Raw genomic sequence first — 23,836 nt, 5'->3', positions numbered from 1 at the left:
AGTTGTTCCAGTCCTCTGCAGAAGGATCCAGAAGCCTTAATTTTTTTATTTTTTATTAATTTTATTATTATTTCTATAAATTATGTATAAGGCAAGGCGTGTGTTTTTTTTTTTTTATTTTTTATTTTTTTATTTTAGTTGTCCCAATCTGTATATTTTGATGGGCCTGAAAATGTATCAAAACTCTGGGCTAGGTATCATTTTGGTCTCTCACTCTCTCAATCTTAAATTTTGATACTGTTCGTCAAATTTATTTTTATTTTTATTTTTTAATTTATTCTTACTTCTTTTAGTTCATTTTTTAAATCTGTCAATTTTATTTTTATTTTTTAAAAAAAATTTATTCTTACTTCTTTTAGTTCATTTTCTAAATTTATCATATTATTAGTTTAGGCAAAGTTCATAAATCAAAATTTAATTATTATATTTTATGCGATACTTATTTACCACGAATACTACTTATTACATCATCTATTTTTATTTACTTTTATTTTTAATTAAATTTTTAAAAATAGCCCCCAATTACTTATATCTTTTTTAATAAAAATATTATTTTTTAAAAAATTAATTTTAATTAAATATACCGAAAAAAATAGCTTGAAATATTCCAATCGTTCAAAATTAACGAGGATTTGAAATAATGCTTCTAATGTGTGGATGACCTTTGAAGATGAATATATTTTTTAATTTTTTAGACAAAATTAAGGAAATAAGTTATTGAAATTATATAATTTATTTCTTTTTTAAATAAACAATTATATTATAAATTTTACAGTACTTTTTTTATACAATACAAGTCATCTAGTATGTGATTTAAAAAAGGAAATTTTATAAGAACTTTAATGGAATTACATAAATATGATTGGGGAAAGAATATTCGATAATGTTTTTTTATTTCTTCTTAAAAATTAAAAGAATATATTAAAATTGTGTAATTTTTATTTTTATTCAATGCATGTCATTCTTATAATAGAAATATGATTTTCTTTATGTATAATTTTTAACGAAGAAAAAGATTATATGCAGAAGTTTTCTTTCATTTATTTTTTTCACATTCTCTTAAAAAAATATATATATTATTCATATTTATTATTTTTATATTTTCTACACATTCATCTATATTTTATATTAATTTTTTTTTTCAACAATCTCACACAACAAACACACTGAATTTATATTAAATGCAATTGTACAACACTTGCATATTCTCTATAAAATTAGAGTAAAAATCATTTTTTGTCTCATTCAATATCATAATTATCGATTTTGGTTCCATTAAAAAAAAATTATCAATTTTGGTCCCACTCAAATAAAAATTTATCAATTTTAGTCCCAAGATGGTTGATTGGGACTTAACATGGCCGTGTTGGATGACTCAGAAGGTGAACTGGGCATCCCAGGTAGCCAACACGGCCGTGTTGGTTACCCTGCACTTCTGAACCCGGCTGTGTTCCTGCTCGTATTCTGAACACAACCATGTTCCTGCCCATGTTCTCAACACAGCCATGTTCCATGTTCTCAAAACAGCTATGTTCTAGGTCATGTTCACGACCATATTTTCAATATAATCATATTGTAGGTCATATTTATTATTATTTTCATTTTTTAGTTAAAATTATTTGATATATATATTTATAATTACACAAAAATATTTTTTACAATTATTTTATAATATATAAAAATAATAATATATTAATATATATTTTTAATAATCATTATATCTATTTTAAAAATTTATTGTAAAAATTTTAAAATATTATTTTAAATTAATTATTTCTATAAAATATAAATTGAATTTATTATTTAAAATAATATTTTAAAATTATACTCCCTCCGTCCTCACGTTGGATGTCTAGGTCACTGTAGACACGAGAATTTATGATAAATATAATTAATAGATAATTAAGAATATATTAATAAAAATAATTATCATATAATATAAATAAGTATAAATTAAGATTAAGATAAACTCATTAGTTTAATTAAAATTAAAAAAAATTAAATTTAAAAATAGTGTGTAATTATTTTCCAAAAAAGAAAAATGACATAAGATGCGGGACGAACATAAACGGCAATATGGACATGGTAAGTGGAACGGAGAGAGTATTATTAAAAGATATATATTACTATATTATTATTTTTATATATTTTTAAAATATTAAAAAATAATTATTTTTATATTATGAAATAATTGTAAAAAATATTTTTGTTGAATTATAAATATATATCAAATAATTTTAACCAAAAAGTGAAAATAATAATAAATATGACCTACAATATGATTATATTGAAAACATGGTTGTGAACATGGTCTAGAACATGGTTGTGTTGAGAACATGGCAGGAACATGGACTAGAATATGGAGAACATGAGTAGGAACATGGTTGTGTTCAGAATACGGCAGTAACACGGACAGGAACACGACCGTGTTCAGAAGTGCAGGGTAACCAACACGACCATGTTGGCTGCCTGGACGCCCAGTCACCTTCTGAGTCATCCAGCACGGCCGTGTTCAAGCCCAATAAACCATTTTGGGACTAAAATTGATAAATTTTTATTTGAGTGGGATCAAAATTGATAATTGTTTTTGAATGAGATCAAAATTGATAATTATGATATTGAATTAGACCAAAAATAATTTTTACTCATAAAAATATACGGATTTGAGTGGAAATAGAGAGTAAAAATAATGATATTTCAATATTCAGCATAAATTATATGTTGAATTTAAATGGTGAATTTTTAAATTCAACATGTATACTGATGCCTACAAAATTATTTAAATCATTATATTATTAATAGATTAAATTAAAACATTACATTTATAAGCATTCATCACATATGTTTAATTTTAAATTTCATTCGTATGATCCATTTACCTTTAGTATTAAAGTGTGGTAATTAAAAACTACAATTGGGTTATTATAATAAATTTATTAAAGAATTATAAAAAATAAAATAAATAAATACCTTTAGTATTAAAGTGTGGTAATTAAAAACTACAATTGGGTTATTATAATAAATTTATTAAAGAATTATAAAAAATAAAATAAATAAATAAATAACGATAAATTAATTATTTAGAAAAAAAACCACACAACACAAAAAGTACTATTATAGGGAAGAATAAGACAAACCAAAAGCTATGCAAGTCTTCAATTCTAGAGTAAAGCCTTACAAGCAACCAAAAAAAAAAAAATTATTCAAAAGATAAAAACAACCACAATAACTTCAAAGTACGAGTAAGCAAAGACTACACTTGATTCAATCTTAATTTCAACTACTGGTATACATGAGATAGAAGAAGTAAAGAGTTCGTTCGTCACAGATCACACAATATTTAAACAATATATCAACACATAAAATCTCTGAACAACACATAATTCAAATGAACACATTCACAATCTCTGAGTTCACAAACTAAGGGTGTGTTTGTTTGGGGGATTCTCCCCCAAATACACTATTCATCCATTTTTTCTTTTTCCAAAACATATCAAATTAAAAACCTATTTTTATTATTTATATTATACTAAAAATCAATTTCACATTCAAAACATCACATCAACACCTATTTATATCATATCATATAACTATTCAAATTCAAAATTTTTACTATTCAAATCCCAATTCAAAATCCAAACTCCCAAACAAACACACCCTATCAACAAATGGCTATTAAAATAACCAACACACCTGTTTTTGATATTGTTTGAGAAAATTGAGTTGTTCATCAGTGTTGTTCATTTATTACATATATTTCAGTGATGAGTAGCATCTCAAATATCAATATGAAGTAGAGTAACTTGCCAAAAAAGAATAGAATGAAAGAAAACATAAAACAACAATTGTGAGCTAAGAAGAAGCAAAGTGAGTTGAAGGAATGCTGGTGCAAAGGCAAGCAATAGAGCGAATAAGGCGACAATAGAGTTAAAACGACTCAAGTAACCGCCTGAATAAAGTGTTCGAGTGCAATGAGTAGTGTATGAGTGAAGTGGAGATGGCAATGAAAAAGTGCTTAGTGTGTGAGAATTTGTGTATGGAAAAGACGATAGGTGGTGGCAGAATGTGCATTGTGAGTGAAGGCGCGTGAGTGAAAAAGAGATTCATGACGGTAGCAAGTTCAGATAAATGGAAAAAAAATGCTAAAAAAGTATTTTAGTGCTTTTCTTGATCGTGCTTTTACATTCATCGTTTCGGTGCCTCCAACATTTGCAAGGCCGAATGATGTTTCTTCTGTATATCACATTATAAAAGTAAATTGAGATGAAGAATGTGCTCATATTTTTTAAAAACCTCGATAGTTATAACTCATGTACCAATATGTTTTTATTTTTTCATTTCTTAAACTTTCGAGATTTAGTATAAAAATATTTTTTATCTAATTTTTATTACTATATATTTTATTTATTGTGTGTATAATATTTTATATTTTTAAATTAAATTACTTTTTAATATTTGTTTTTAATATTGGTCAAAAATACATAAACATGAAGAAGGCTTAATAAGAAGCTAAAAGAGGATGAAGAGAATATTTTTTATCTAATTTTTATTACTATATATTTTATTTATTGTGTGTATAATATTTTATATTTTTAAATTAAATTACTTTTTAATATTTGTTTTTAATATTGGTCAAAAATACATAAACATGAAGAAGGCTTAATCAGAAGCTAAAATAGGATGAAGAGGCTTCATGACCCGTAGAAGATCAAAGTCCTTGACAGTGAAGTATCTCATTCCCCCGAGCCGCTTCAAAGCCTTCCAAAACCTTTCAAAGTCAGAGCTTCCTAATCCGCCGTAGCCTCTCTACTCACCGGACAACAAAGCTTCGGAAGATCGGGCTTCAAGAGAAGCGGGCTCCAGAAGATGAAGCTCCATGAGAGTAAGCTCGAAGACAAAGGCATAGACAGAGCCCTAAGCCATGGAGCCGCCCAACAATAGGGCCAAAAACAGGTTGTATAGTTAAAGCTCAACTACTACTATAAAAAATAAAAGAAAATAAACATGAGGTGGGGTAGTGAAGAGGAAGTAGTACGAAGGAATAAACAACTATCTCCTAGATTATAAGAATTGGTGGTTCGTTGATTATTAAACATAATTAAAACATATACAAAACACACGACAAGAACACATATTTTATCCAGGCCAAAGTTTATCATTTCATTCATTCAAAGTAGTTTATTCCATAGAGATTAGAAGTTTTATCCAATTATGTCATAATTTATATTTTCTTTTATCAATCCCATCATAATTTATGTTAATTTAAATTTCCAGCATATGTTATGCCGTTGAAACTCCAAGCCGTGCAGGCTCTACTGCTAAAGCCGCCCCTCAATCCGACGACGGACATACTCTTTGGAGTGCTGCCGGGATTCACAACGCTTAATCTTTGGGCGCATCATATTCAGAAAAGGCTCGGAGCCCTTCCAAAAATATTTACGTTGGAGACTCGCAAAAAATTCATTATTTAGTTCCAACAATAATATTTTTTGTTTAATTTTGATATATAGTTAATTTATTATGTTATGTATTTTGATATTGATATATATTAGAATCATAATGTATAGTGAACTTGGGTATGGTTACAATAAATTATGATATGCAAAATTTTATACTATAATCATACCGAAATCAATGTTACGCTATCATATCATACCAAAATTTTTAGTATACTTAAAATACAATATATATATATTACATATGATGTAGAGGATATACCAAATTTGCAGTATTTTTCCATCCTATAATTTAGTATATAAAATACCCGTACATAGCACGAGTTACCTACTAATTTTTAAGGTTTTGGATTACATGATGATTTGTTAAATTAATTCAGCATGTGATGAATTAATATAACCATTGATTAGAGAAGGATAATTTAGTCAATTCAAACATTTATTGTTAATCAACGGTGCTAAGTTAATTCAGTCATGCTGAGTTATTGTGTTCAGCATAGAATCCAATCTGAATTTTTAATTAATATGAAAGTTAAATCTTGCCTAAAGTAAGATACTTACTGAAATTATAATTATTAAAAAAAAAAACAACTAAATTTATATTTTTGGCCTCATTTAATTATCCATTAATTCAACCGTTAAAATTTTAACGGATGGTGCTGATATGTTTACAATATCACCCTAAGAGCATCCGATACAATCACCTTTTTCATTACCTTTATGATTGTCTTTTTAGTTTTCACTATGACAAAACTCATTACCTTTAAGACGATATACAATTATTCAAATTTATTACATTTCCCAAGAACGAATTACCTTAAAAAAAATCAATTAAATTAAATACTATCCAAAATATTTTGAAATTTTAAAAATTTAAATTATAAATTTAACATAAATTTTATATATATATATATTTAAAATTCATTAATCAATTCTCACACTTTATCTATCATATTTTAAATTTATTTGTTGTTCTCTATGCATATATTATTTGGATACGATTTGGAAATAAAAATAATAATTCTTAAGTTATATTATTAATTATTATGATTATTTTAATGTTATTTTTAGTTAATATATATGATGATTTATTCCATATATATTCAATTATTAAAATTTATATAGGTTAACATTTAAAAATTAAACTATTATTATATAAAAATATTATTAGATAATAAAAATATATAGAAATATGTATAGATAAATAATTTATTTATATATTGATTATATGTATTATTACATAATAAAAGTATACATAAATAAATAAATTATTGTGTATTTATAAAATAGTAAATGTAATGAGTTGAAAGTGATTTACTACAAGAATGAACGAAATAATTTGAATATTAAAATGAATATGACGTTGATGAGAGAGATAAAAGAAATAATAAAAGATGTAATAACTATAAAAAATGCTCTAAAAGTAGCTGAATTTTATGTTAATATATAAAAAACACTAAATTTACTTTATTAAAAATTTGATAAAAGATAATGTATAAGATCCAAAACCCAAAATCTTTGCTCTTATCATTTTTTTAAACTCTATTTTCTCACAAGTGGTCATATAAATATAGACTTTCGACCACTAAAATTATATCACTACTTGTCATCCATTAAGCTTATGTTTAATTCATTTAGAATAAAAAACATTATCCACCGAAAATTTTATTAACTCTACTTTAACAAATAACAACAATTTTGCTTAATATTAAAAATATTACTCTATTCATCCTCCTTTTAAGATCACATTCGTTTTGCATTATTATATTTAACATTAAAAATATAATTTTTTGTTCAAATATCGTTCTATTAATATTATAAGACACTAATGAAGTACTTTTATTTGGTGTAATAATTAATATTCAAAGGTAGTATTAATTTTCAATTTTTATATCCAAACAATCTTACAAAATTTTCTCCCGACAGGAGTATTATTTAAAAAAAAAAAAAAAAAGAAAGAGGAAAAAAAAGAAAAAAGAAAAACACAGAAGAAGGCAAAAGTAGCATCCATCCATCCCATTCCACTCCACCTGTTTTATGTCTGAGTCTCACAAGTGATGACATGACAGATCCGATCCACTACTACACCATAGTCGATATACTAAACCAAATTTCTTCACATACTACACCTAGGGATGTCAAATGAGGCGGGTTAGCCCGGATCCGCCCCGAATCCGCTCTTAATGGGGCAGATTTGGATCTACATAATATGTTTCAGGGCAGGTTATGGATTAAAAATTTTAACCCCGCCGGGTTTGGTACAGATTACGGATTTTACTAAAAACTCGTTCTAACTCGGACCCGGATTCGAACTCGGATATTTTTTCAAATTATTATAACTAATATATATGTACATTTATATAATAAAAATATATTATTTATTTACTTAAATAATTTTAAATATAAAATTCAATTAGTAGCATGCTCCAAATAATTTTTTTAAAATTATTATACCTAATATATGTATATTTATATAATAAAAATATATTATTTATTTATTTATCTTATTTTTATGGATCATATTTGATTGTTTTTAAATTTTTTTTTGTGCTTTTAATGTTATTTGTTTTAGTATTTGATTGTTAAAAAAATATTTATTATTATATATTTTTTAAAAAAACGGGTTAGCCGGGTTAGGAGGGTTCGGAGCGGGGCGAGTCCTGGGGCCGGGTGGAAACGGGGCGGGTCTCGGAGCCTAATATTTTCTAGCGGGGCGGGTCTCGGGGCCTGCAGAACCCGTGCCGTTGACATCCCTAACTACACCTTAACTAACTAACTTAAGACTGACAACCATTCATTACATAGAGTTGGATGACAAACATGAAAAAGAATCAGAGAATTTGAACCTGAGACGCACTAACAAAAGCAAACTCACAACACAATACAAGGCTGCTACCAAGTTTCAAGAAGAAACATGTAAGACAAAAGAAACAAAAACGAACTTAGTTGGTGTGTTTGTTGGGGGGGTTCGGATTCTAAGTTGAGATTTGAATAGTAAAAATTTTGAATTTGAATAGTTATATGATATGATATAAATAGGTATTGATGTAATATTTTAAATGTAAAATTGATTTTTAGTATAATATAAAAAATAGACGTTTGATTTAATATTTTTTAGAAAAAAAAATAAGAGGAATAATGTATTTAAAATCTAATGTCCCAAACAAACACACCCATCTGATCTGATGATGAATAACCAAAAATCCACACCCCTTTACTTTAAATCACATTTTCACAACCCAACAACAACAAAACTAAAGCATTGGCCCAAATGAAATGAATTTCCACATACCACACACAACTCAAGCATCAAATTGATATCACACCACAAAATGATGATGCATCACATCTGAACCTATTGGAGTGTGTTTGTATGGCCTTCCTTGTTTACTTTTAGTTATTTTTTTCAGCTTCATTTTCCACAAATATAACAATTTTCCATACAAAATATTACATCCCACAATTATTTTACCCAAAAACTGAAACCAAAACACAAACACAATTTGTAAACAAATCCTCTGTTTGTTTGTACCTTCAACCTTGTATTTGTACCCTGTATTCTCTAGTAAGATATTTTTCCAATAAAGAAAGCATTACATCTAATGTCAATTTTCATTTAAACATCACCCTCCAAAATCTATTTTCTATTCAAAACATCACATTGTCTATTTTTCATTCAAAGCATTCATCCCAAAACAAACCAAACACTCCCCAAAATTTCAAATATCCAGCCATGGAAACATCAAACCAAGGCACTGCATTTTTACACAAGGCAGTAAACTAAGCGTCATAACTAATACCACGCCACAGATCAACATCCGTGACCAAACCAAACAAAAAAAACACCAAAAAACTCATACATATCATACATATAAGCAAGAATCAAGGTAAAAGAATTCCACATAGGTTCATCACTTTCAAGCAATGTGGAAATTCATATTAATATTATTCAGCGTAACTATGTCAACAAAAAAATAGTTCCCTCATCAGAAGTACCCCAAGAACAAATTCTTTAGTGCAAAACTAGATCGATCAAAACAAGCAAGCAAGCCATCCATCATGAATCCTCACATAATTCAACAAATATAAGCATCCTACCAACTGATTGCCTCAAGAGGCGGCCCTGCTGTTGTTGAGAATGGTGGCGAGCGTTCCCAAGACAGCAAATGCGAGGAGAGGGCTGACATCTAGGGTATCGAAAATTGGAGGAATTATGTTCCTGAAGAGGTTCAAATACGGATCACACAAATCCCTAATCGCTGACAACGGCTGCCTATCCCAAGGTATGTTCGGAAACCAACTCAGCAAAACCCTAACCATCAAAACCCCGCTGTACAAGTCCAGCCACTTGGCCATCCCCGCCGCCACCACTGTGAACGGCGTGTTGAGCGACCCCGAAGGTACGTCTCTCATCGCCGCGAAGAACGCTGGCCCGGCGGACTTGAGCAGAGGTTCCTTCAATTGCACGGTCAGGGTTATGGCCCTGTGCGTCACGAATCTCGCGAGGGAGAGAGCTAGGGCGAATATGGTAGTCACCGTCCGCGTTGACCCTCCCGAGAGTATATCCGGCGGCGCTTGGTTTGGATTATTGTTCTCCGATTTGGTCATGACCACCGGCGAGAGGGACGCTGAAATCCTCGAAATTCGGGGTTTGAGGGTAAGGCGGGGAGTGGATGAGGGGGGGAGTGAGAGAGGAGCAGCGGAGGAGGAGGTGATGGGAGGGGCGAAGGCGGGGGGACGGCCGCGGAGAAAGACGGCGGCTTGGGCAGCCATGAGAGAGGAGGCCATAGGTATAGGTTGGGTGGTTGGTTATTGGGTGGATGGATGATTCTCTCTATCACTTAACACAAATGAATTTGACTCTCTCTCTCTCTCTCTCTAACTCTGCTTGTGGGCTCAGAGTAGAGCTGTGATATACATTTCATTTCATGTTTAAGCTCAATCCATTAAGGATTCAAGTTTGGACTATTTTTTTTGTTTGTTAATGGCTACAAAATTGAAATTTTTATTTGAGCTAAGCATTATTTTTATTTGAATTTGATTTGTTAATTAATTAATTTATTTATTAATTTGAGTATTCGGTTCTATTTGACTGGTTAAGATTTTTTTTTTAATATTTTAGTTGTATTTAAATATAAATATAGATATATATTAAATAAATAATATTAATTTTGTTATATATATAATAACGACGTAGTCCCTGTGCCATAATGTGGATACTTTGATATAGTATATCGTAATGCTTTGTTGGCACTTTTGTAGCCATTTAATTAGTTTTCAAGTTTCTATATAAATGGTGTAAAATACTAGAATTAAATGCACTACAATATTCTCTCTTTCCCTCAGTCTTTCTCGTTGGTATCTCTGTTCATTAAATATACTATATATTATATAATTACATATAATATTAAATATATCCACACAGACATAATTGATCTCATTCCACCCAAACTTCATTCTCTGCTATCTCTCAATTTATTTACATCCATACACATATATACTCACAAACATGCGTCACTTCATACACTACTATCATCACTACACATATATATATATTGTTATACAATCCACCACCTATTATACATATATATATACACACACTCACCATTATATTATATTATTATTACATAACACGTTATCAACACGAAGACTTTTGCCTATTTTTGGTTAAATGGATGTCAATCAAAATGATGCAAATATGTGTTTCATTGACAGTGCAATGACACATACTATATCAAAACATAAAAAATATTTCTCTCATTTGAAAAGGAAAAAGATGAATGTCAATATAATAAGTGGCAGTGCAAAATTAATTGAAGGCTCTGGAGAAGCCATTATACTTTTCCCCGCGGGGACGAAAATTGTGATACAGTATGCACTGTTGGCCACTAAAGCTCGAAAAAATTTACTGAGCTTTCAAGACATTCGGAGAAATGGTTATCACATTGAAACTATGAGTGATACCGATGGTGAATTTTTATTGATCACCAATATCATTGATAAAAAGAAATGCATCATTGAAAGATTACCCTCACTCTCTACTGGTTTATATTCTGCCAGATTAAGTGTTGTTAAAACACACCTTACGGTAGATCAAAAGACTACCGATTTTCAAATATGGCATGATCGCCTTGGGCATCTTGACAGATTAATGATGAGGCGAATAATTGAGAATTCGCATGGCCATTCATTAAAAGGTCTAAAAGTGTTGAACTCAAATGAGTTAACCTGTGTTGCCTGCACTCAGGAAAAATTGATTATTAGACCATCGCCAGCTAAAATAGGTATTGAATCACCTACATCTTTGGAAAGAATACACGGGGATATATGTGGACCAATAAACTCACCGTGTGGGCCATTTAAATATTTTATGGTGCTTATTGATGCATCTACGAGATGGTCCCATGTCTGTTTATTATCTACTCGCAATATGGCATTTGCGAGATTGTTTGCCCAAATTATTAAATTACGGGCACAATTTCCCGATAATCCAATTAAGACTATACGTCTGGATAATGCTGGTGAATATACATCGAATGCATTTGATGATTATTGCATGTTGATTGAAATTAATGTAACGCACCCAGTTGCTCATGTTAATACACAAAATGGTCTGGCAGAATCACTTATTAAAATATTGCAATTGATTTCTAGACCATTATTGATGAGGTCTATGTTGCCCGTTTCAGCTTGAGGGCATGCAATCTTACATGCAGGAACACTTATATGAATGAGGCCGACAAGCTATCATAGCTATTCCCCTATGCAATTAGTATTTGGTCACGAACCAAATATATCTCATCTACGTATTTTTGGGTGTGCTGTTTATGTTCCTATTTCACCCCCCAAACGTACAAAAATGGGTCTTCAACGTAGATTGGGCATTTATGTCGGATATGAATCGCCGTCAATTATAAAATATCTTGAACCTATGACGGGTAATTTATTTACTGCAAGATTTGCAGATTGTCATTTTGACGAATCATATTTTCCGACATTAGGGGGAAACAAAAATGAACCGAAAAGGGATGTTAATTGGAAAATCCCATTAAATTTTTGTGATCATCGTACAAAATAGTGTGAACTAGAAGTTCAACGCATTATACATTTGCAAAATATTGCAAATCAGCTACCAGATGCATTCAATGACTCGAACAAAGTCACTCGATCATATATCCAAGTTGTAATGCTCTGGCTAAAATAATTGTCCCTGATGGACAAATTGGAAGTGCTAATGAATCAGCAACACACTTGAAGCGTGGTAGACCATTTGGTTCCAAAGACAAACATCCCCGAAAGAGAAGAGGAATTAATGAGAATATCAGGAATGACATTGATAAACCTCAATCTAACGAGGAAGTCAACCCTGAAATAATTGCTATAGAAGAGCACGATCTTGAAGAACATGATGAGATTATTGAAAACTCAATTAACTATGTTACTTCAAAAATATATTGAAACCGTAAAGAAGCAATTATTGATAATGCCTTCGCATACAGTTTAACACTTGATATAATGGAAGAAAATGAGAATCTAGAGCCAAAATCGGTTCATGAATGTTGGCAAAGAAATGACTGGCCAAAATGAGAAAATGCGATTCAATCAGAGCTTAACTCATTAAACAAAAGAGAAGTCTGCAGACCAATTGTTCAAACACCAGATGGTATAAAACACGTTGGATACAAATGGGTGTTTGTACGAAAAAGAAATAAACATAATAAAATTATGAGATATAAAGTCCGTCTTGTGGCTCAGGGATTCTCACAAAGACCTTGAGTAGATTTTGATGAAACATACTCTCCAGTTGTTGATGGAATAATATTTAGATACCTTGTGAGCCTAGCAGTGCGAGAAAAGCTCGAAATGCGTCTTTTAGGCGTAGTTACTGCATATCTTTATGGCTCATTGGATACTGATATTTATATGAAAGTTCATGAGGGATTCAATATGCCTAAAGCATACAAATTAAACCCAAATGAATCATATTCCATCAAATTTAAAAAGTCATTGTATGAACTTAAACAATTAGGGTGAATGTGGTATAACCGTCTGAGTTACTGTTTAATAAAAGAATGTTATACTAATGATCCAATATGCCCATGTGTCTTTATAAAGAAAAATGGATCAAATTTTGTCATTATTGCAACATATGTTGATGATCTCAATTTAATTGGAACTCCTGAAGAGATCCAAATTGCAGTTGAATATCTAAAGAAAGAATTTGAGATCAAAGATTTTGGAAAGACAAAATATTGTCTGGGATTACAAGTGGATCATGTGAATAATGGAATATTTATTCATCAGTCCACATATACCCAAAATGTATTAAAGTAATTTTATAGGATAAATCTCATTCTCTGAGTACACCAATGGTGGTCAGATCCCTTGATCCCAGTAAAGATCCATTTAGGCCAAGAGAAGAAAATGAAGAGATACTTGGCCCCGATGTACCATATCTCAGCGCTATTGGCGCATTAATGTACCTTGAAAATCGTACCAGACTAGATATATCTTTTTAGTAAATCTATTGGCCAGGTTTAGCGCATCCCCCACAAAGCGCCATTGGAATGGTATCAAGCACATTTTTCGTTATCTTTAGAGGACTTAAAACCTCGGTCTATTTTATTCGAGTGAATCTCGAAATGAATTAATCGGTTATGTTGATGCTGGTTATTTTTCTAATTCACACAAAGCAAAATCGCAAACTGGCTATTTATTTACTTGTGGTGGAACTGCGATCTCTTGGAGATCTGCTAAGTAGACGATAACAACTACTTCTTCAAACCATGCTGAGGTTTTAACAATTCACGAAGCCAATCGTGAATGCGTTTGGTTGAGGTCCATGACTCACCATATTCGGAAAAATTGTGGCTTGATTACCGATGATATATTACCTCATACAATATTATTTGAAGATAATGCAGATTGTATAGCTCAATTAAAAGGAGGATATATTAAAGGCAATCGGACAGAGCACATATCTCCAAAATTCTTTCACTCATGATCTTCAGAAAAATGGTGAAATTAATGTGCAACAAATTCAATCATATGAAAAATTTTGCAAATTTATTTACGAAGGCGCTACCGACTGCAACATTCAACAAACTGGTGCAAGGAATTATCAAATAAAGTCCAAAATAGGGGGAGTGCATTAATATAAGAACTCTTTTTCCTTTACTATGATTTTTTTTCCCACATGGTTTTTTTCATAGTAAGGTTTTAATGAGACACATTCTTTGTATAAAGCATCCAAGGGGGAGTGTTATATACATAATAACGACGTAGTCCATATGTGTCATTAATGTGGATGCTTTGATATAGTATATGTAATGCTTTGTTGGCACTTTTGTAGCCACTTAATTAGCTTCCAAGTTCCTATATAAATGGTGTAAAAGACTACTACAATATTCTCTCTTTCCCTGAGTCTCTCTCTCGCTGGTCTCTCTCTGTTAATTAAATATACTATATATTATACACTTACATATAATACTAAATATATCCACACAGACATAAGTGATCTCATTCCACCCAAACTTCAGTATCTGCTCTATCTCTCAGTTTATTTACATCCATACATATATATATATATACTCACAAACACACGTCACTTCACACACACTACTATCATCATTACACATATATATTGTTATACACTCCACCCACCTATTATACATATATATATACACACACACTCACCATTATATATATTATTATTACATAAACAAATTTAATTTTTTAGCAAATATTATCGAATGTTCATGACAAATATTATTTTGTTCGTGAATATAACAAGCTAAAATTAATGTTCATATTTGATTTGTTTAGTTTAGCAAACAATTTTTTAATGAGCTTAAAACAAACAAAATCTAGGTGAACTCGAGAACAATTTATTTATTTTAAGCTATATTTTAGAACAAATAGAATGATAAATTTAAAAAGAAAAAAAATTCTCTTAGGGTGTGTGAGTTTGGGAGTTTGGATTTTGAAGTGGAATTTGAATAGTAAAAAATTTGAATTTAAATAGTTATAAGATGTGATATAAATATGTATTGATGTGATGTTTTGAATGTAAAATTAATTTTTAGTATAATATAAAAATAACAAATAGGTGTTTTATTTAATATTTTTGAAATGAAAAAATTGTCTAAACAATATAAATCTACGCAAATCCTCCAAACAAACACACCCTGAAGACATGGCTCTCACGTGTCAAGCATGTCCTCTTTAACATAGGCAATTTGTTTTCTCTATGGCACAATAATCATATGCTCTTTGTGTCCATCTTAAACGTTAATATTTATTTGCTTTTTTAATATTTACTTTTTTTTTCTTTTTCTTGTTTTGTAATTGAATGGTTACTTAAGGTAATATAATTAATATACTTTCGAAGAAAAATAATTAAAATTAAAGCGTATAAAAATGAGCAAATTTACAGAATAATTAAAATTACTTTAGTAATTACATAATTGCTTGCAAAATTACAAAATAAATACAATAACTATTAAAATTAAAATTAAAACTACATAATTAAATTTATAGAATTAAAATTAAATTTATAATTTACATAATTAAATACAGTGTACAAATCTGAATTTACAATGTACATAATTAAGTAGACAATGTTCATATTTTTTTTAAAAAAAAATGTGTACATAATTAGAAAAGAAATAGTGCTCAAACCATTATCCTTCCGTAACATCATACATCAAGAAGAGAAAATTAGTAGACAAATCTTAATTTTGTTGCAACATTATACATTAAAAAGGGAAAATCAATAGTCAATGCGATATATCAGTAGAAATTGCAATAATTCATCATGGCATTACACAATAATAATCACAGTGAACATAGATAAAAACTAGTGTACAAAACAACCTTCAAAACAAAATTCATTTTCGTCCCAAAGAGGGATAATCACATTATTGTGTCACATCGTCTTAACCCTTCTCATCAAAGGGAAACTTTCTCTCCATTACCAAATGCACATCCCCCAATTAAATTATACTCCTTTCGTTCCATATCTATCTATTCATTTACTTTTTGCACGGAGTTTTAGAAATATTAGTATTATATTAGAATGTAGTAGAATTAAAGGTAAAAAGACTAAAGTACCCTTATTAGTATTGTATGATATAAAGATAATGACATTTGTGTAATATATTATAAATTGGAAGAGTATTTGTAATGTTAGGTAGATATTTCAGTTACTAAAAAAAGAAATGAATACATTGTTATGGGACATACCAAAATGAAAAAATGAATATATTGTTAAGGGACGAAGGGGGTATTATATATACATCGTAAAAATCACACATTTTAGCCACTCATTTCACACTGGCTGAAAATATGAAAAACCAAACTTTAGCTGCCAGTGATCTTAATTGCATTGAAAAATTTCTATTACAGAGGTCTACCAACAGAAAACCAGTTCATGAAAAAATTACTGAAACAAGTGTAAAGTATGGTGCAAGTAGACAAGTCATCCATAGAACTTAGAAAAGAGCACACGGACAAATTCAGTCAGGTCAGCCAATTCCTTTACAAAAAATAAGAAAATAGACGTTCATCGGGTTAAGAGGAGAGAGTTTGATAAAAACACCTTTACAAAATATAATTGTGTACAAGAGAGACACTTATACAAATATTGCAAAAAAAGAGATGAATGTAAGCAAGAGTATTGTTGGGAATTGGGCAAAATTGGGGCTGATCAGACCACACACCAATTCTATCAAGCCGCGAGAAAAACAAGATAGAGAGGCTGAAGTTCAGCCTCAATTGACTACAGATTGACAGTACATCGAAAGTAATCAAATTTCGAAGCATGACACAAGTTGTGCGCATAGATGAAAAGTAATTTAATCTTACAAGGGAGACAGAAAGATACTATCTAGCACTTAATAAGCCAGAGCCGTATAGGGCCTGTCAGAGTAAAAGATTCATCACAAAGGAAGTCATAAAGGAACTTTTAATCAACAATATATGTTTTTTCACTTTGTAGTTCTATAATTTAACTTCTTTATCCCTCAAAAAAAATTTCATCATTGGGATATCGATCACAAGTATAAGTCTCCTAAATAAGAATTACACGAGTAATCCTTATTGGTGAATTTATAACAAGTGATACCAGCAATAAAGGACAAGTGACCAACTAATAGGGACAAGAATGTCACTATTCAACAAGATAACACAAAACCGCACATCAGCAACTTTGATCCATATTTTAGACAGGCAGTAAACACTGATAGGTGGAACATCAATTTGGTGTTTTAACCACCAAAAAACCCAGACACAAATGTGAATGACATATGATGGTTCTGGGCACTGCAATCTTAGCAAATTACACAGCCAGGTACCACAATCGATGACTTACTTGGACCAGTTCACAAATAATTTGAACAATTGTCACATACTGCTCTAAACTCAGTTTTTCTAAGTTTACAAGCATGCCTTGGTTAGATAATGGCTAATCTCGGATCAAAAAGTTATAAGATTCCTTACCTAGGAAAAAGACTCTTTGAGAAGGTCAAGGAATTTTCCAGAAGACATTCAAGTTGACCATGAAATGATCAAAACATGTATTGATCATTTGATGAACTTAAATGAAGCGGAAGGTCTGAAGGACTTTATAACTTCTCTAAAGAAGTTTTAGTAGTAGATAAATGCGTAGATGTAGTAAAACATGCTTTTGTTGATGGGATAAGTTATGGTTATTGCCATAAAACACCTCAATTTAGAAAGGTTGTTTAAGCAATAACCAATAATCTCTTTTGTAGGAAAACTAAATCAATTTGTACGCCCAACAAATCTTTGGATGGAATAATATGCATATACGAAACTTTTTGTGTGTCACTTTCACAATTTATCATCACAGAGTGTTGTGAACCCACTCTTATAAATTCATTGACATTCATAGGGTGCTCTCAGATACTAATCATCGTCGAGTAAAGGCTGAGGTGTACAAATTTCAATGCATAAGTGGCTGCATTACTTTAAAAGTAAGCCTCTAAATACAATATGCATCACAGGGCACTCAAAGAACACAATCAGAATAATCTCAGATGATAACCTTCATCGAGTGGGGAGGAGTGACTACAAATTCAAACGCACAGTGGTTGCATTACTTATACAATAAACATCTATTATAACTATGCACAATTAATACACTCTCGGAAGAAAATCTTCATCGAGTTGGAGCTGATTATACAAAGAATTTTGCACATATCTGGTGCATTACTCATAGAGTAAGTTATCCATAAACAATATGCACTACACACAACCAACAACCTACAATGCACTACATCAATAAAAAAGTTCACCATTTCAGCCACTAAAATTTAAATTCTCAACTTCAAGTACTCATAACAAAAAGCCATAGAAGGTATACCTTAGAGTGCTTGGGTAAGGTGATCGCAAGAGGACAGTAAATCCTCAAGAACTGAAGGAACATGTCACGGCAGCTACGAGCATCGATTCCCGCTAAAGGGTTTTTTTTTGTCATTTCTTTTTAAACGACAACCGGCGACGGATAGAGGAAGGCATCCTCGAAGTCTGGCACAACCCATACGGAGTACAGGTGGGGAAATTCCAGCACCTCAGAGGTCAAAGCTTACGAGCCCGTATACGAGCAAGGCCTCTCAATAGAAGGCCGAAGCCCCCCGTCTCGAAGGTCTCAAGCCCACCGTCAAAGGTCCCACACATCTCTAGTACCATGGATCTGTAAAGATCAGATTCGAAGAGGGAAAGATCAGAATAGGGCTTCTCAGGCGACTGCCGAGCGAGGTCGACGGACAAAGCCGGAGGAGGATCCCTTAATAAATCCTTTGATCGATCGCGATTGAAATGATTTTGCACCATACCGGTGGTCGACGATGATGGCAGCAAGATCCTGAGAGAACGACAAAGATGAAGATAGTGAGAAAAACCTAAGAATACAAGAGGATCAATGGGAATGAATATGATAAGAGTTTGTTTCAATAAAAAATGTTTTTATTTTAGGAATTGTGTGTGTGTGTGTGTGTGTGTTTTTTTGATAATGTAAGAACCCGCAGTTGCTACTTGAAAGTGCGCAATGGATAAACCCCCGGCCGAACCTAATACCCTGCAAACTAGGTCCAATAAGGCAAGTCACACTAAGCGAACCATGTGTAGCAGGTGGACCTGAAGGCATTGGGGTTTAAACCCATGACCTTACGATAACAAGTTTACTCTCCACACTATCAGACCATCCCTTGTGGGACTTAGGAATTGTGTTTTAGATTTAATTGTTGTGGTTTATTTTAATAATTGTGTTTAAGTTTTAATTTTTTAATTTGTGTTTATTTAAAAATGGATGTATAAATAAATGTATTTATATAAATACGTGTAAAAGTAAATGTATGTGTAATATAGGGTGAGGGTCCACACTTACTAAAAATGAAATGTAAACTTTGTAATTAGAAAACTAAAATGGAAAAATATAAACTTTGTAAGCGGACGGAGGAAGTACTATTTTTCTTTCAAATATTCTTCTCATCCTCCGAAATCTCAAAGAACAAGACTAACATAAAAATCTTCAATCTTAATAGTTTTTGTCATTTTTCCAACCGATTTCATGTTTGTTTCTTCCATAGATTCTCACCAAATATGATTACTGAGTTTGAATTTTTTATTATTTTTTTAAAGTTAGGGTTTATTTGTTGGGTTATGACCGAATTTTGTTAAAGAAGTTAGATATTGTCTTTAATATGAAGTTAGACTACGTTGTATTTTGATGTAGTTGTTAGATTTTGAAATGAGATATTGGAAATAAAATATTAAGATATTTTGATATGCTTGTGAAGTTCAATTTCTTTCTACGTTATTTGTGAAAATTTATGTGTTTTTTTTTTCAATGTTAAAATATTCGTTTGTGTGACAATAGTTAATGCAATACAGTTAATTTGTATAAGGCCTTCTCTATTATGTTTTAAGATTTTTAACATTTTATTATTCTTAGTCCAATATAATATGTAATTAATTGTATACTTGTTTATGTTTGCGAAGATTTCATTTGCATCGTCTAACACCTGTATGTTTATGTGATAAAGAAAGTGTTCCCAAAATATCAAGAAGTGAAAGAAATCATAGAATGTAGTATTACATACGTGATCCTCGTAGAAAATTGTCAGGTTGGAAAGAAGCTGAAACTAGAAATGCCACTTGTGACCGTGAGGTCATGGGTTCAAACTCCCGACGCTTCAAGTCACATGCCACACATGGTTCGCCTAGTGTAACTTGTCTGTCGGGTTTAGTTTGTAGGATATATTAGGTTCGATCGGAGGTTTACCCAGTGCGCACTTTCGTGTAGCGGCTGCGGATTCCTACGTCATAAAAAAAAATAAAATCAAATTCTTCTTATACAGGTAAGGCAAATGCTAGTTCTATTCGTCCTTGTGCGACTAGTGATGTTTGATGTCCATGTCTTTGCACAAATAAGATATATTGAGAGATGGAAACCTCCATGTTAGATCATATAATGATCTTACATACTATTATTTCCATGTTAATTCCTTTTTTTTTTTTTTCATGACGTGGGAATCCACAATGCGTACTATAGTTAAACCCCCGGCCAAACCTAATACCCTGCAAACTATTCAATGTATTTCAGTGCAATGATTTGTGATGTATGGAATTACTCGAGTATCTTGGCTGTAATGCACATATTTCTGTATAGTTTGTGTTGTGTTTTAGTTTTGGGTAAATTATATAACACTCCCTTATATTTTAGTAAAAATGTATAAAACACTATGTGTTTTATTAATTGCGTGAAACTCCCATATGTTAACTTAAAGTTTGCACGAAACACCCCTTGTTAAAAACTGATGTTTGGTTCTGAATAAAGACCTAAATTACGCAAGTTTTATACAAATAAAAAACGTAAAATATTTTAAATAATTTTTTGAATAAAATAAATAAACAAATAAATAATTGACCAATCATTTATCTTTATAATTTTTGTAAAAACCGATAACAATTTGTCTAAAAAATATTATAAAATGAAGAATTAATCAATTATTAATTTATTTATTTTATTTCAAAAAAATTATTTAAAATATTTTATGTTTTTTATTTGTATAAAACTTGCGTATTTTAAGTTTTTATTTAGAACCATACATCAATTTTGGACAATGGTGTGTTTCGTGCAAACTTTGCATTAATACAAAAGAATTTTACACAATAAATAAAATACAAAGTGTTCTGTGCATTTTTATTAAAACACAAGAGGAGTGTATATAATTACCCTTTAGTTTTTATTGTAATGTTGGTTATGATCCTTCTATTAAATTTTGATTTTTTTATGGGTTGCCCTATTAAAAGACCATTTCATAGAGACGTAACACTCCTTGTAAGGTTTTGATTTTGGGTTTTGTTTTGAATAGTAAAATTTTGAATTAAAATAGTTAGTTGATGTGATATAAATATGTATTGATTCGATATTTTGAATGTAAAATGAAGTTTTAATAAATAAATAATAGGTGTTTGATTTGACGTTTTTTGAGAGAACAAAGGTTAGAATAGTAAAATCATGGTAAAAATCTTACGAGTAAATAGACCCTAAAGATTTTCAAACTAAAGTTTAAATAAAAAAATTCAAATTTTTAAATCCAAATACAAACCAAACAAACCCAAATCAAATAAAAATAATTCAAAACACCAATGTTTAAATATGTTTTGAAAATATTCCAAAATTTTATTTAATATAGAAAACAATTTATAATATAATATTTTAAATAAAAAGCAAATATTCAATCTGAAAAAATATATATATTGTTTACCAAATTAGACTTGACAAAATATATATAATCAAAACAAACCCAAATTTTTTTGAGAATAATAAAATCAAAGAAACAACAATACCACATAGCAAATGAGTTGAGCGTAGTTTCTTAGGGGATGGTCTCGTGGTGTAGGAATTGGACTCGTGACCGTGAGGTCATGGGTTTAAAAATAAAAAATAGGTTCTCTAAATTTAAAAGTTTTTTTTCTTTTAAAAAAAATTATTTTAAATCATAAATGTAATAATTTATTACAAGTCATAACATATTTTACAAATAATAAAATTACAATATTAAAAAGTAAATGTAAGAATAAAAAAAATTACTAATTTACTTAATGTTACTTGAAAAAACTTATTTTTTTTAACGTTTCCTAAGGCAAATTTATCAATCAGAACTAGTTCATTAAGTCTTTCCTATGACATAGAACTACACAAATAATTTTTGAGTAATTTTAATTTTAAAAAACTTTTTTTCAGATGATGAAAATTATTTAATATATTCTATATTTGGATTAAAAAAACAATCAACATGTTTCAAGAAATTTAAAATACCAAGAACTCTTAACTTTCCTTTTTTGATAAAAATATTTGAAGTAATTTCAACTCTACATATAAGTAATATCCATTAATATAACATTTATGACCATTTTTAAATTTATCTTGTAAATTAATACAACAAGACTTCAAACTTAAGTCATCCAATGAATGCAATTTTTCAAACGAAAATAAAAAACTAAGGGTGTGTTTGTTTGGGGGTTTGAATTTTGAGTTGGAATTTGAATAGTAAAAATTTTGAATTTGAATAGTTGTATGATGTAATATAAATAGGGTTTGATGTGATGTTTTGAATGTAAAATTGATTTTTAGTATAATATAAAAAATGAAAAATAAGTGTTTGATTTGATGTTTTTAGGGGGGAAAATTTGGATGAATAGTGGAAATCCATCAAAATCTTTCAAGCAAACACACCCTAAAAATATTTGCATATTGCTCGTATTGTTCAAATCTTTTTCAAGAGAAACAATTGTTTTATCAATAATAAAATATATATATATATTCTTTTTATAAATAATTTATGGTGTAATTTTAGCATATTTACTTTAATATTACTTTTATATATATATATATAAAGTTATTATTTATTAAAATATATTAATGAACCCCCGCAAATTAAAAATTGTAATCCTTTTATTTTTCGATAAACAATCTATTTGTAACTTTAATATATCTTCTTTAATATTTATATCTATTATTATACTATAATATTATATATATATATATATATTAATATATGTATTTATGGGCCCTACGAAATAAGGCCCTGTACTGTACGGTTGCTCATGGAACACGTGCTATATAGCGAGCTTTGCGATCACATAGAAAAACCACAATTTATATATATATATATACATATAAAATAATACTTCCTACCTTTTTTAAGTTTTGTAGTAGATTAATAAATAATAGTATTTTATTAGTCAATGCAAGCTTGTAAGATATTTTTATAATTTAGGTAAAAGTTAAAAGATATTTTGGTATTGATGTATAATTATTCTTACTAAAATAAAAAAATAAATACTTTGGA

The 23,836-nt window shown here is 29.9% G+C and overlaps 1 protein-coding gene across 1 annotated transcript; it reads right to left on the bottom strand.

Moving 5' to 3' along the window:
- Positions 1 to 9,338: 9,338 nt before the first annotated feature.
- LOC127253896 (ylmG homolog protein 1-2, chloroplastic-like) lies at positions 9,339 to 10,349 on the bottom strand. Its single transcript, XM_051278700.1, has one exon. The coding sequence runs from the start codon at positions 10,242 to 10,244 to the stop codon at positions 9,567 to 9,569; it is 678 nt and encodes a 225-aa protein (XP_051134657.1). The 5' UTR covers positions 10,245 to 10,349; the 3' UTR covers positions 9,339 to 9,566.
- Between the last annotated feature and the right edge of the window lie 13,487 nt (positions 10,350 to 23,836).

Source organism: Andrographis paniculata, unplaced genomic scaffold (assembly GCF_009805555.1).
Source record: "Andrographis paniculata isolate CXL003 unplaced genomic scaffold, ASM980555v1 Contig51END, whole genome shotgun sequence".
NCBI lineage: Eukaryota > Viridiplantae > Streptophyta > Magnoliopsida > Lamiales > Acanthaceae > Andrographis > Andrographis paniculata.
The sequence above is the reverse complement of the archived record's forward strand: the minus strand, read 5'-3'. Positions and strand labels throughout refer to the sequence as shown.